Source organism: Taeniopygia guttata, chromosome Z (assembly GCF_048771995.1).
Source record: "Taeniopygia guttata chromosome Z, bTaeGut7.mat, whole genome shotgun sequence".
Classification (NCBI taxonomy): Eukaryota; Metazoa; Chordata; class Aves; order Passeriformes; family Estrildidae; genus Taeniopygia; species Taeniopygia guttata.
Window position 1 is genome coordinate 63,841,106 of NC_133063.1, and position 15,578 is coordinate 63,856,683.

Below are 15,578 nucleotides of genomic sequence, written 5' to 3' on the forward strand. Positions count from 1 at the left end.
TTTCAGTTGGAAAATGTCATTTATTACAAATTGCTACACCTGTGCTGACAATACAGATCTATACAAATCTCAATTAAGGTTAAACCCAGGAATTTATTAGATTATAACAACCAGTCTAGGTAAAAATACCAAATTCAGTTAATAAAACTTAATTTATCGCCAACGTCTACAACAACTCACTATACACAAAGATTAATTAGCTTTAACAATTTATTTTATTACATATTACTACAAGTGTACAGCCCATATAGAAATACAGAAATATGCATTCCTACCCCAAGTAACCTTGTACCAAGAACTCAACTAATAGAATTACACATCTCCATACATGTTTAAGTAGAACTAAATACATATATACAGAAAAATATATATAAATACATATATAACTGTAAGAATCTACAGATAGAAATATAAATTAAATATTGCATATTATATACAATATAGATATAACACAAACCTATCTAGAAATATACAAATATCACTGTGCCAAGCTAAATATCCATACAAATGCATCAATACAAATATACAGCTATACATCTGGCTACATAGGTAAAAATAATTACACACAGAGCCATATATGTATGACTGCATCAATAGACATAGATAGCAACACAACTGTATACATAGGAAATAGAACTAAACACAGACATAACAGCTTACATGTACGCTTAGATACATATATACACATGAAACATATCTATATCTATACAATAGCATAAATCCATAAATATAATAGACATATAGAAATATTCCTATACAAACAGCAGCCTACATATGTACATATCTATATAATAATCCCTGTTTTCTGAAGGGGTCAGAAGGAGGGCAGTCTTCCGAGTTGATGTTTCAGAAACTTTATTTAATTAAAATCCTCCTCTACAATCCTATTGTACAAAACTCTTCAACCATCCTACTCCAGAATTGTCCTCTACAATCCTATTCTACAAAACTCTTCAACAATCCTACTCCACAATGCTCTACAAGCCTATTCTACAAAACCCTTAAACAATCCTATTCTACAATCCTACTCCATAATCCTATTCTACAAAACTCTTCAACAATCCTACTATACAATCCTCCTCTACAATCTTATTTGATAAAACCCTTCAACAATCCTACTCTACAATCCTACAATCCTCGAAATTTGTTGTGGTGAAGACATCTCGACTTCTTTGTTACATTCTTCTCTCCTGCATCCTCTTCAGGACGGTGATGAGTGGTGCCAGGATGGACACTGGCTTGGCTGATGTTACAAATGGATGCTGTCCAAAGGAAAAAAAAAACAACAAAGAACAGTGAACCATGACCTTCCAAGCTCAGTGCCTCACATACTCCATCAGGATTCCTCTAGTTCCTAGAAAGACCCAGAAAGTAAAACAATGGGACCATCTGCTCCTTAATTGTCATGGGCAGGACCTTGCCATCACAGGGAAACCTGGCCCTGAATCCCACTCTTCCATTTATTCTGGTTTCTCCATCTTGCCGGGATTTTTGCCCTGCTAGTGCTCTAGAAATGGTGCTTTCTGTCCCTGGGGTTTCTGCATTTCAAGAAGCTCCAATGACTCCCATAGATCCCTGTCTTGGAAAGACAAGCACCGTGCTAATTTCCACAGGCACACAAAGCAGTGTCTGCCTTTCCATGCCCTGCCCCTCCTGTGTGGGATGGCACCTTCCTTCCCAGCAGGGCCAGCCGAGTGGCGCTGGTCCTGCAGTTCCCTCTCTGCCACACAACCTGGCAGTCAGCCTGGGCCAGTTCCCCTCTGCCTGAGCGTGCCAGGCAGCAGATGGGGCTGGGACAAGTCCCTCTCAGCTGTCCCTGTTTGTGTGCCAGAAACCTCTAAGGGTGGGGTGGGGGGCACAAACCAGGGCCCCTCAGAGGCTCACAGTGAGTCCCTCACAGCCCCTCCTGCCCACAGCCAAATCTCTCCAGACTGCTCTGCCAGGACTGGCAGCCTTGGGTTCCTCCACCACTATTTCATGTCTCTCTACAATGCGCTACTTCAATTCTTTTGCTGTTAGGTAAAACAGAACACACCACCAAATTACCAAACAGGGCAACAGGTGGGACAGGGCTCTGAGCAACCTGATCTCTTTAAAGATGTCCCTGCTCATTGCAGGACACTTGGACCAGAGGACTTCACAGAGCCCTGCCAGCCCAGCCCAGTCTAGCACTCCTCAGCATTTTCATTTGAAGAGCACCAAGAGTGGAGCTGAGGAGGAAGGGGGCTCATCTGCTGCCACGGGCCTCGCACACTGTTTCACCTCAGCCCCTTGGCATTTTACCTGCAGGAGCTCGTTGGCAGACCAGCGCCGCTCCTCGTCTCTCTGCAGGCAGCAGCTCAGGAAGTCACGCAGCCAAGCCGAGAGGAGCTTGGGCTGCCGCAGCTGTGGTGTCCCTGCTGTGGCTATCAGGAATTTAGTCTGGAGAAAAAGGAAACACGAGGCTCCACCTGCTTCTTTCCCATCTGTAACTGCTCTCCCAGAACCCATAGTTTAATCTCTGTTCTTCATTGGCAGTTTCTGCCCTGGCACAGACCCAGGGATGACTTTCCTTTACCAACAGAAAATCAAACTCTGATGCAGCCACAGCTTTTCCAACATCCCACTGATCTTGCTTTGGCAGCCGATTTCATTGACTGGCTTAGTTAGTTGGGAACTACATCAGCAAAAGCACATCTGCTCCTCTGAGGATTCACACTAGCTTGGCAGCCTTTTTGGGAGGGGTACTTTGCTATGTAAACTAATTCCAAGGTTTAGGACATGAAAGGCATCTTTGCAGTGCTTGTTGGTCCCTTCAGTTGCCATAGAACAAGACTCATCAAGTTTTTTGTCCTGTTCTTGAAAACAATGGTAATTGGAAGAAAAGAAAGGAAATCCATCAGTTTATCCCCAGGTAAGGAAAAAATCATTTACAATCTCATATTCAACACAGACACATTAAGGTGCACGCACAAATGTATTGGGATGAAAATGCTTGGGCACACAGGAGCCACCTGCAACTCTCTCTCTCAGCAGTCTGAAAATTTCAGCTTCCCTTATGCAGCAAAAGAAAAACTTCTCCTGCACCGAAGATGAAGATGTGCCATCCCTGTGGACACCCTCTGCTCATTTAGCTACACAAGTCAATGCATGAATGGTAGGCCCATCCCAGAAAATGCCAGGAAACCAACAGGAGGTTTTGGCAGGCTCTCCCTCTCACCAGGCTTTGGCTTGGTGATGTGGAGAAGGTGGCTTGGGCTATGAGAGAAACACGGTCACTAAGTGTTTCAGCAACACTGCACAAGAAGCAGAAGAGACTCTGTGGCCTTTGCAGCCACATGCCCAGGTTTCAGGCATGGTTCTCAGGGAGCAGAAACTGCACAGGGGATGCAGTTCCTCACTAAAACCACTGTTTTAGAAACTTTGTTAGGTTTGGCTTTCTTTCTTTCATTTCTGGAAGGACAGCACCAATTCTAAGATGCTTGTTTCCTGTTATTGTGGCCATCTACACAGACCTTATAACCTAAAGGAAAGTATTGCCTGAGCATGGGGTTTGTTTGTATGTGGAAAGGCTTGAGTTCCACACTGATGCAACCAAAACTACAGCAGATGCTGATGTGTTGCAGGGACATTTTAAGGAGGGGACCTTGGTGGAAGTAGTTCCAGCAGATGGCAATGGGATCTTGTCCAATGGCACGCTGAACACGGGGCAGGTGAGAAAGACAAGCAGGATCAGTGTGTATTTGTTCTTTACCATGGCAGGACTTCGACTCCTGTAAGGAACTTCCCGTTCTACCATTTCAATTCCAACAATTCCAAAAGACCATATGTCCACTTTGGAGCCATATGGTTGACGCGTCACCACTTCAGGCGCCATCCACCAAGGAGTCCCGGCTACAGAGGATGGTCTCTTCTTCTCGGGGCTGAGCTCAACAGAGATGCCAAAATCAGCTGAGGGGAAAGCAAAATACTGGTTTTATTTGAATTCTGTGCAATTAGGAAACCAAGCAAAAGAATTCCCCAGTAGAAGTTTGAGAATGTGCTGTTGAATCTCCTGGACAGCTGTCCCTGCTCTGTTTCCTCAGGATGTTAGCCAAATCCCCACATTTTGTACACTGCCTTCAGCAGTGTCTTTTGTTCTTTGGAAGCTTTAGACTTGTAGCTCCCTCCCTCTGGAAGAGACACAAACACACCAACGCCACTCTTGACTTCTCCTGGTTCCTTATACCTCTGTGCACGTTGCAACCGTGCCTTCAGCTCACAGCGGTGGGGCCCTGCACTGCCACCAGCACCATTTCTGGGGAGTTGGCAGCCACTCAAAGCAGCCCCTCACCCCACATCCCTGAACGCTGCACCTGACCAGGAATATACTGACCCAGCTTGACAGAGCCGTCGGTTCTGAGAAGGATGTTGTCACTCTTCACATCTCGGTAGATCACGTGGTTCCAGTGAAGAAAATCCAATCCTTGCAGGCACTGAGAGAGGAAACAGAAGCAGGAGGGCAAAAACTAGTGATTTTATCACACCAGACAGGAAACAGAGACTCTAAAAGATTCCCATTCCCCAGGGGACTGGGGAGTAATGGCACAACACAGTGCCATTGAGAGGAAGAGTTGCTGCTCCAACACTTGCAGAGCAGGACCTTTCTAAGGAAAGGCATGTCAGCTTTTGAAAGTGCAAGAGCACCTGCTGTTGTAGACTGTCCCCTGCAAACCAGCCAGGATGACTGCTGCTGCAATGGTGTGCTCAGAAGCAAAGAGCATTTTGGCTGCACTACTATCCTTTTTAGCTGAGGACTGAGAGAAAGGAGTCTCTCTTTTTTTCTTAGCTGTGCATTTCAAATCCTGCTACCAGCACCTTGCTTCTACAAGCAAGGAATGCAGTGAAGACAGGCAAAAGTTTAGGGAGGAAACATGGAGAACAGCAGACACAAGAGGCAGAGTGAGAATAGAGCAGCAGGAGATAAGAGTACAAGAACTGAGTACAGTGAGTGCAGGGCACTCCAGGCATTTCACTGGAGATGCTTTTACCTGCCCATAGCGTACCAGCAACACAGAAGCAAAGCTTGGCACATGAAACCTCTCCTGTTCTGAGCCCCTGTTTCCCAGACAATCCTGCCCAAACCCTTGGAAGCACAGGTGGGCTTGCTGACCTCCCAACTGATGACTGCTATCTCGGTTTCAGTCAGGAAGGTATTCCAGATGACATCGCTCAGAGTGCCTCCGTCCATGTACTCCATGACCAGCCAGAGTTCCCCTCCCAGAAGGTAGCTGAAGGAAAGAAACAAGGACGTGAAGATAAACATCTATGGCAAGGTTGATTTTTTGCTTCTGGGCCTCTTGTTTCCAAGGCCCTTTGTGACAAGGACAGAATAAAAGGAATAGACATTCCCTCTCAGCTGTGCTTTGTTTGCAATCTGTGCAGTCTCAGGGAGAAAGGCACAGCTGTGAAAAAGGAGATGTCTTAGATGGCCAGCAAGTGAAAAGTGTGGTTTAGTAAGAGCCCAGATAAAATCTTGTCACAAACGGTGTTTCTGGAAATATGCACCTAGTCTTCCTGGCATGCATAGCAATGGAAAAGAGGGGCAACAATCCAAGGGAAATCCACTTTAGGATGGTTCATCATTCAGCATTGAAGAAACTTTAAAAAATCAATCCCAATGAATGTGGAGGCAGTGAATTTAGAAGGTATTAACTTCGTAAGATACAGCTGATCCAGGTTTTGAATAATTTTGGAATAATTTTCAAACTACATGTTCCAGGGAATACTCATGCAGACAAGATGCACTCTCTTCTCATCCATTGGAGATGAGCAAAGAAATATTAATACATAATAATTAACAGCTCTACTTTCTAGAAGTGACCAAAGTGGATTTTTAACCTCTCATCTGTGTGGTATGTACGTGCATATTCACAGGATAAGACCATGACCACTGACCTATCTAAATAATTCACAACACTGGGACTCCTATGCTTCTTCATGATTTCGATTTCATTAACAGCTAGTTTCTTCCTCTGCCATCCCTTAAGTCTTATTTTCTTTATGGCTACCAAAATGACACTGAAAATCAGTAACTTGAGAAGTTGGTGGCACGAGATCACAAGGCACATGGAGCGAGTGATTTTGCAATGACACAGCCAAGCTGTGCCAAACTACCTTGTGATTAGGCATTGCAGTAATTAGGAACTGACATTGCAACAGCCCATTTCTCCACTCCCTTGGGGGCCAGTTACAGGACACGTGGCCACTGAGGTTTTGACGTGTCCACTTGGTAACAGTGGTATCTCAACTATCACCCACAAACCTCTGAGCCCACTCCCTGCTGCTTTGTATGGGATTCAGAAGAAGTAATCCATGCCTTAATACTCTGTGGCTAATCCAGGGCTATGGGCAGGGCTTAGGGCTTCTAGGGACGCCTTGCAGATCTCTCCCTATGTGCAGTTCCCAAGTGTCTGAGGAACTACCGGTAACTCTCAGATGCATTTGCTGGCAACCAGAAGTGAGAATTCAGGACTCTGAAGCTGTCGCCCCAAAGAGCAGTGAGATGCTCTAAGGCACCACCTTTGCTTTAGCAATTGAGAGCGAGTGAGCACATCCTTCTCTGAAATGAACTGCTGCCCTGCGTGCCTTCCTTCTGGCAGCTGAGAAGGTCAAAGACTGTCCGCAATGTCTTTTGCAGGCTGGTACCAGTCTGTGTTTCTTTTGCCTCTTCAGCACAGCTCTACCCAAAGCTCTGGCCACAGCTGCTCACACCAGAGGGGAAAGCCTTTGAGTGCAGCAAAGTCTGCGGGGGATGTTGGCATTTACCTCTACTCCTGTGGCTTTGTTGAGTGCTCTAACCAAAGATCCAAAATGCCTAGAAACAAAACAGAAGCAGAGAAGGGAGAAGCTGTTTATTTCTTAAGAGTGAAAGCTGGCCCACACAGGAGATCTCTGCTGTAAATGACTAAAACCTGCAGGATGCAGGGGTCTCTGCCAGAAGGCAGATGATGTATTTTCCTCTCAAGTGCATGGGCAGTGTCTGGGCCGGTTGCAGAAGCATTGGGATTTACTGCCTCAGCTCCTAAAGGAATTGATTCTTTCATCTTGGGTTTCAGTTTCTAAACTCTGTGGTTCCTATCCTGACCATGGAGTATTTCCTTCCACAAATCATGGGAAAGAAATGTTCCTTGGAACTGTTATCTCACAGCTTTGATAGGGGCTAGGTTGTCCTTTCAGGCAAGCAAGATTCTTCTTTCTTCATTAGTGCGGCAGTGTGATTTTGAGACATACAAAAATACTGAAGAAATTAACACAGAGCTGTCCCACACTTGAGAGACAAGGAGATCTTCCAGGTCCTGTTCCTTGACGTAGACAAGACCTCAGCAGCATGGAGATGTCTCTGACAATGCCTTCTGAGCACACTCACAAGTTCTGAGCAGCACTGAAGAGATGGGACAATCGATCTCCAGTGTCTGAACATGTTTGCAGCTGACCTGACTTCACATTGGATAGATATTCCAGTGGAACACGTGATATACCAGTGATATACCAGAAAAACACCTGGCCCGTGGTTGTGTAGATGCACGTGTGGCTGGACTCACCCCTTGCCAATATATTCCATTTCAGTGTATTTCATCTTGGGATTTTCCGTGTTCACCATTTTCCCTGAGGGAAACAAAATGCAAGATTCTCCCTTTAAAGCAGAGATCCCAGCTTCCAGGAGATACAAAAGGCAGCCCCAGTGTCTGGGGACGGTCAGCTGGTTAGCAACAACAGCAATAGCAACAGCAACAAGACAGGCAGCCCTGCAGTGCAGATGGCTGGCACAGAGACTGATTTTGTAGAGTCCATGGAAGAGTTCTCTTGACAGGAAACAAAGCACAGGGAGATGCATTCCCAGGAGTGGAGCACAACTTCTCCAGCTTTCAGCCAAAAGATTGCCAAAACAATGCCTTTCCAATTGTAAACCAGAGCAGCTCATGCTATAACCAACCCCGATGGGGCTTTCAGCATCGGGACCCTCACCCTTTATGAGCAGGCTGAGCTCACAGACACCCCTCTCGGGGCTAAGGAAGGCTCTAGCCTCTGCAGTCCCACCAGCCCTCAGGGACAGGGCAGCTACCACAACAAATGAGTACCTTTCCCTCCTGGCTTTCTGGATCCACACTGGAATAAAGTTGAAAATTTCTTTTTAACCGGGCTAACCACACCCTTGAAGCCTCATCCTTTTCCTGATGGCTATCAAATGCTAGCTTTACATTGTTTGCTCTCGGAACTGCGTTCCCGATTCATTTTATGATCAAAGATCTATTGTCTCTCATACTTTTCCTCCCTGCTTCATTATTTGGGTCCCAGTCCGGTGGTGTTAGTGGCATTTTAACCTCCTCTGGGGGAACATCTGCGGGGTTGCCCGTTCTATTTTCTTTCTCCCACGCTTTTATTCCTGCAATTTGCATTAGCTGCATCTCCTCAGGAGAAAATAAAATCCCCATTTTTGAATTTAATTCTTCCCAGGTATAGATATTAGGGCCTAGGAATTGATCTAGCTGGTTTTGGTATTCCAAGGGGATCCTCTACCAAGGTCTTTATTTCTTTCTTAAAATTTCTGACCTCGGAAGCTCTCAATGGGGCGTTCACAAATCCTATTCCCCCATTGGCTCCTCCCATGGGAACTTCTCTTAGGGGAAATAGTCTTTCTGCCCTTTCTCCTCCTGAGCAACACTCTTTCATTTTAAACTGAGTGTTCTAATGGTGGGAGTATTGGACTAGCTGTTTCAGCTTTACCACAATTACAACCTTGAACTTTATTTCCTTGCTCATTATTCTGCCAATCGCTATTCGTTACTGATCCCTCTCTCCCATCAATCTTTTATGTGTCTTGGAGGTGTTAAGACAACACTCTGCAAAGGAGGTTGATTAGCACTGGATACGAGGAGGTTTGGAGGGTGTGACGAAACATTAGTACTGGAGTCAGGGGTTATAACCACCTGACTTGGGGTTGTTAATGTACTTCCTATTGATGGTGTGGAGAGAATATGGGGAGGAGTCTGAGAGGCTGAAGGGGTAGGTTGGACAGGAGGAGGTATTGAAGGGGCAGGTTAGACAGGAGGAGGTATTGGAGGAACAGCAGGGGAAGAGGGTGGAAGATAATCTAAAGGATCCCACCTTTTTGTGAACTCTTCACTTGTGTCCTTAATGTCCTTTGACACTTTGTACACTTTAGCTTTTTCCTCCAGGGTATTACTTTCTAACCAACAACTTGCATACTTAGTTTCTTCCTCACTCACACTCTCCCTCGAGTTCACGTATTTGTTGGAAGCTAAACACAACCACCTGTCCTTTGAACCATACCAAGGCCAGTAAACTGGCCCTTCTTGGAGACCTTCTTTTGGCTATATTTCCACACAATATTGTATCATCTTTATTTTATCTAATCCTTTAAACTGCTCATCACCTTCCCACTTTTCAATCATTTCTCCTAAAGGGCTACTGGGTGGAATTTCTTTCAGTTTACCCTTCTTACTTCCTCCTCTACGGGAGTTCTTACTACTACCCTGCCCCGTTTTATAAATTAACTGGACAACGAACTAACCTAGCAACCAGTAACTCAAATGAGTTAGTGAAAGGATCTACACTTATATGCAACAGGGCAATTGAAATTACTCTCGACAGAATAAACTGATACAGCAATTTGAAACTTGATTGGTCAAAAATATGCTTTATCCAAAATATTGAATCTAACAATCTAAAATAAAGTAGTTAATACCAGATGGAATGATCAAGTGATTGAGAACAAACAAAACCAAAACTGTTGAAATTTAGTTAAACAATTGAAATGAAACAACTAAAATAAAATAATTGAATTCTAATAAAAACAATCAGAATTAACTGGAATTACAAAATTAAAATTGTGTAATTGCAATAAAGAAACAAGTGGAATAAAACTATTAAAATTCAATAAAATTATTAGAAATAAACTATCAGAATAGAATATGATGATATAATTTTGAATAATTATATCCAACAAACAATTAATGATAATTAATTAATCTTAATAAAGATAAGTTATAAATTGAAATAAAACAATTTAAAAACCAATTGAGATGAAACAACTGGAATAATTTTTAAACAATTAAATAAAATAATTAATGAATAGAAATAAAACAATTGAAATAACCAAATCATAATTAAACAATTAAAATAAAACAATTGGAATTGAAATAGCAAATTTTACCTGGTTAGATTTAAATGAGAATAATTAAAAATCAGATAATTGAAATAGAATGAAATAATTAGTAGAATGAAAACAGAATAATTGAATTACAATAATTGAAATCACAACTGTCAAATTTAAATAAAATAATTAAATAGAATTATTGGAATTAAATCATTTAATTGGACAAATTTTGTCTAGTAAAACAATTGAATAAAATAACTGATAAACTGAAATAAAACAATTAAAATGTAAAATCAAAATAAAACTATATTATTAAAGTACCAAATGAATCTAACAGAAACAACTAAATAAAACAATCTGAATAGATTACTGTGGTAGCGTGTTTTTTATTTAATTTGATATTTGTTTAGTGCCTGTTCATACCCCCCCCCCAATCTCCTCCTCTCCCCAGTTGTCAATCTTCCCTAGCTCTTCCCTAACCCCCTCCTTACCAAGATGTCAGTCTTCCCTTCCCCTGCCCCTTTCCCTAGAACATTCCCTGTCACTCCTCCCAGCCTCCTCCCCTGTTTCCAGAGCCTTCCCTGCCTATTTAGTGAGGCTCAACACCCTATTGGTTATGTTGTATTACTCCACTCCCCTGTTTTCCCTGATAGGTTTGTGATATGTTAGTCCTGCCCTAAACTCCTCCCCTGGTATTCCCTTATTGGTTGTTGTTCCTAAACCCCTCCTCCTGAGTTCTTGTATAAAACCTTTGTTTGCCCTCCTTGGAGGGTCTTGGGGCTCACTAAATAAATCTGTTCTGCGCACCCCCAAGTCCCATGTCGCCTCCATCTGTCCCCGCGCCAACAACTGGGACTGCAGAGCTTCACAGGGGGATCGACCGCCCGTTCTCTTCCCTCACTGCCCAGCACGCCCACGCTCAGGACGTTGTGGTGAGAGGTTGCGGACCGCACCGCAACAGATTACAATAAAAAGATCCATCTAAATATTACTAGTAATGATCCAAAATACCAAATTAGAATTCTCGTAATTGAAATTAATACAATGAACAAAAGTAATGGAATAATCCAATAAAATAAACAATCAATAGAAACAAAAAGAATAAAAGAGCTCACTATAACTGACCACAAGATTCCAATCACAATTAAGTCACACATATAAATAAGTTATATTTCTTATGACTTACTGATAAGGATCACAGACTTAAGCACAGCTAACAAGAAGGCCCCCAGGGCCCTCAGTCAATCTTAGCCCCCCTTGGCCCGCCTCCTTCTACATCAATCAATGCCTGCCTGTTACCACTCCCCCCTTTCAGGGAGGGGCCCAGCCAAGTCACAAAATGGCTCCTCTGAGCCCACCACTGCCTCACACTCAAAATGGCACCTCGGAGCTGGCAGCACCACTCACTCCAAAACGAAGACTTACACTTTCTAATTATTCCAAGAGACCGATTTGTACCAATTAAATGCGTTCAAGTAGTCTTGAACTCAAACAGAAAAATTTAGCAACTTCTAATTTTTAATACCTCTACCTTTAAACTAGCACTACACTAAACAGAAATACTCTCTCTCTAACGAAATGCTTTTATGTTCATTCTCCCTGTCCAGTAAGTGGTCTGGGGAACCTTGGCTACCACCTCACCCCAGAACCTCACTATACCGGTGCTCCGACCTTGTACACACACACACAATTAACTCAGCTTGAAACAGTTAAACAATAACCATTTGTATCCCCAAGTAATCAACACCTACAAAAGCAATTATACCAACAAATTATACCCAGGTAGTCCTGGACTCAAAAGTAAAAACTATGTAACTGAAGCACAACGTCAAAGGAAACAATAAATTCCCTATGTGTCATGGTTTGACACTGGCACAATGCCAGCGCCCCGTGAAAATGCAACCTATCAATCGAATGCTGTGAAATGCGATCGAGAACAGAGCAAAGCAGGCCAAACCCAACAACAAAGGAAAAACTTTATTACACTACTACTGCTACTACTATAAAGGAAAAAAAAGAAAAGGAAAAAAACCACACAAAATTCAAAATTAAAACCTTCCAAAACATTCCTCCTCCCACCACCCAGCTCCACCAAATTGCAGAGAGACCCATTTGGATCCTTAATCAAATTTTCACCCTTCAAGATAATCAATACTGAGTCCATCGGGGAAGAGAGGAGTCCCCCTTGCACCATAGACCCCCAGGAAACACAGCTGCCACCTCTTGTGTTTCCATGTCACACGTGGAAAATTCTTTTCCCGTGTCAAACCATGACACTATGGTAGGCAGGTTCTACTCTCCCTGACCCTAGCTTGCCAGACTAGGAGGAGATCCCAGCTCCGGCTCCAGCTCCCAATGAGCTGAACGGCCTCCCCTGGGAAACTCTGGGCACTCAGCCTTCTGTGGCCCTATTAGGGGTATCCCCTCACTCCAAGGCGTTTCCTGGGTGCTCTTGGGACCGAATCCCTCAATCCAGCCCACCCCGGGGGTCTTGGGGATGGCTGAGCCCCGAGGCTACCACACTCAGTCCTCTGCCCTCTTGGTTCCTTCCACTATCGCTCCGGGAGTCTGGCCTTCCAGCCCCCCTCTCACTCACACCACACTCTCTCACCATTCGGGGCATACCCTTTCGTACCCCCTGTCCCTCTCGCACACTCACCCAAGTGCCGCTCACCCAAGTGCTGCAAGGACCTCTTCCGCTGCCTGGAAGGCGATTCTAAATTGTTGAGGCTTACAGCCCTTCTTCGGGATCAAGCCAGCAGCCCCTCTGCGGATCCGACGTAGTCCTCAGTAATCGGGCAGTTGAAAGCAGTCGGGTGCACCTCCCAAATCCAGGTCCTACACCGGACCCGCCTCTGGGTGCGGCTCTCCCGGGAGAGGCCCTATTTGTTATGGTCAGGTTTACAACGAAAACTTCAAAGTAATAAAAAAAACAGCAGGCAAGTTAATTAACACCAAGTAAGCCTGTTCATTACAGACAGAACAACTGGAAGCAAAAGCCTGCGGCTGGTCCGGAGACTGTTTCAACAACTTAGTAACTGTATACCTAGGGGCATTTCCAAGGTTACCTGCTCCCATCAGGGACCCGGGTGTCACACACCCCAGGCCTTTTAAAGTCTCTCTGCTCTCCTGATTGGGCCGCTCAGGATCCATGCTGTGATAGGTCTTTTTTTCTGTTGCTGATTGGCCCATAAGTTGGTGCAGTCTTGGCCGATCATTTTGAGATTCTTGCTTCTTATTGGCTGGTCTCTCCTCCAGTCTTGATGCAGGCTGTGGCTGTGTTCCACGGTGCAATGCTTCTGGAAGCTTCTCTGTCTCCCCTTCACAAAGATTGGCATTTCGTCCCTGGATCCACTCCCCTTTTAGGTAAACACAACAGTATTAATACAACTGATCACCTTACTTTGTACCCACAACATCCAACCCTGCACCACACCCTGTTAACTACATATCCAATTATAGCTTGTTACTTGTATCAACAACATCCCTTTTTATACATACATTGTTAACAACATTCCCCAGAAATTTAAATTTATATTTTTTTGTTCATAATGCCAGGGACAGCACCTTCCTCCTTAGGCCCTGCTCTGCTCAGGAAGGTGACAGAGCAGAAGAAGCAGAATTAGTATTCACTTTTCCTTCTAGCCACTCTGTGCCACAGGACCTGTGTTCAGAAGGAATGGCTGTGGCTCCTGAGAGCAGCAGGGAACCCATCTCAGCCCTGCCAGGTACGGGGCTGCTTCTCCGCCCCTGGTCCCCTTGGGTGCTCTGGGGTGTGGGGAGAATGGTGGAAATTGATCCAGGGCTCTGTACAGCACAGGATATGTCCAGCTCCTGCTCTACATGAGGAGGCTCATTTCTTACAAAATTTTCTCTGTTATTACAATTCATCCTTTTGGGTATTTGACAACATGCTGGGTGTTGAAGAATGGGTAGGGATGACTTTCCCATTTTTTGAAAAATCCAAAAGGAGGTTTAATACTTTATATAAAAATGCAAAGACACTAAAGCAATTCCAAATATACATTTAATTGATGAATATTTAAGCACCTTGTATTAATCTGAAAGCACCGATTATGAGAAATGAACAATGCAAATATGCTGTCTTTCTGGTCTGGCCTTCAAAGCTCAAAAAGCCCCACTTCTCCTATGCCTACAGATCAATGATGAAATGAGCTGAAAATGTGCTTTTCCTTCTGCTGACAACTATGCACCACAACTGAAACCAATGCTTTAAACTCTTCACTTACTTTTTGCTAATCAGTGCTTTCCTAGATCACTACTTTCTAAAAATTATATATATATACACATGGAACGCTTTAATTCCTAACCCTATACCAAAATTTTAAAAGAAAATTGCCTCAGCCGATAGTGTTGAACCATACTAACATCTGTTTAAACCTATTATAAAATCAGCTGAGTGCCATTTCATTGCTTAAATTTACTTGACCATAAATCGTTTCCTTAAGTGCTCCTTTTAATGAGAATACGTGGCATTGCATGTCACCTAGGAATATAGCTTTTAGAAAGACATTTAGATAATTTAGTAAGACATTTCTGCTTCCTGTCATTGCATCCACCAAGTAGCTAAAAGTCTACCAAAAAATGAGAACCAAAAAACATCGCTCTAGAATTTATGGCCATCTTGTAATTAAATAATTTTATTTGTGTCTGTTGATAAATTATTTTTGAGTTTAATTTTGACAGCTCAAGTAGGTTTTGTTAAAAACGAAAATCAAAAAATCACTTGATCAGGCTAACACTGATGTTTTCATTTTTTTATTAAGACCAAGCCACATGAAAATTAGGGGGTACATTGAACCTTGTTTATTACTACCTCTACCTAAATATGACAATATTAGGACATCCTGAAATATGACTGAGGAAGCAGATAAATAATACAATAAAGACAAAAATGAAAAACCAAAATTAAGGATTCATGTCCACACACATGACCAACTTTTAACACACAGAGGACCTCAGTTCAGATGGGTCATCTGAGTTTTCTGTTTCATGGCACAATTAATTTACTTTCCCACTGTTTACCTGAGATTTGCCTGTGCCTCTTTATTACTTTTGTATAACAGAAGTAATTTTCTTTCCTCTCTTATGTCCAATTTTTAAATCTCTGGACAGTTGCATTTCTCTTTAGTGTAACATAGGATTATACTGCTGTGATTGAAGGAAGCTACAACACAGTTGTACTGCCAACAGCTCAAAGATGGTAACCAACTTCAGACATTCAAAAACACATTCCTTCAAAAGCCTCCAGATTCTAATTCTAATGAAACCTTACAGCACTAAATGCAGCAGTTTGTTAATGTACCGGTTATTGCCAAAAAACATTGCTTTCTTTGGCTGTGTGCACAACCTGCTACTCTTTCCATCTTCTGAGCAATGAAGTCATGACATTTTCACCAAAGCGTCCACCAGAGTCTGG

General features: G+C 43.3%; 1 protein-coding gene across 1 annotated transcript; it reads right to left on the minus strand.

Annotated features, from left to right (window-relative positions):
* On the minus strand, positions 1-7,621 carry LOC140682015 (serine/threonine-protein kinase PAK 3-like). The gene is made up of 6 exons (XM_072922855.1): positions 7,563-7,621; positions 5,132-5,249; positions 4,355-4,454; positions 3,734-3,930; positions 2,284-2,421; positions 1-1,262 (listed from the first exon to the last, which is right to left on the minus strand). The coding sequence occupies exons 1-6, from the start codon at positions 7,619-7,621 to the stop codon at positions 1,176-1,178; spliced, it is 699 nt and encodes a 232-aa protein (XP_072778956.1). The 3' UTR covers positions 1-1,175.
* Positions 7,622-15,578: the final 7,957 nt, after the last annotated feature.

What these genes read in the sequence shown, in the direction of transcription:
- LOC140682015 (XM_072922855.1), bottom strand. Translation starts at nt 7,621, where the DNA reads ATGGTGAACACGGAAAATCCCAAGATGAAATACACTGAAATGGAATAT. An exon ending in TAGCAGTCATCAGTTGGGAG is followed by an intron (nt 4,455 to 5,131) that starts GTCAGCAAGCCC and finishes TTCCTCTCTCAG; the next exon opens with TGCCTGCAAGGATTGGATTT. An exon ending in CGACGGCTCTGTCAAGCTGG is followed by an intron (nt 3,931 to 4,354) that starts GTCAGTATATTC and finishes CTTTCCCCTCAG; the next exon opens with CTGATTTTGGCATCTCTGTT.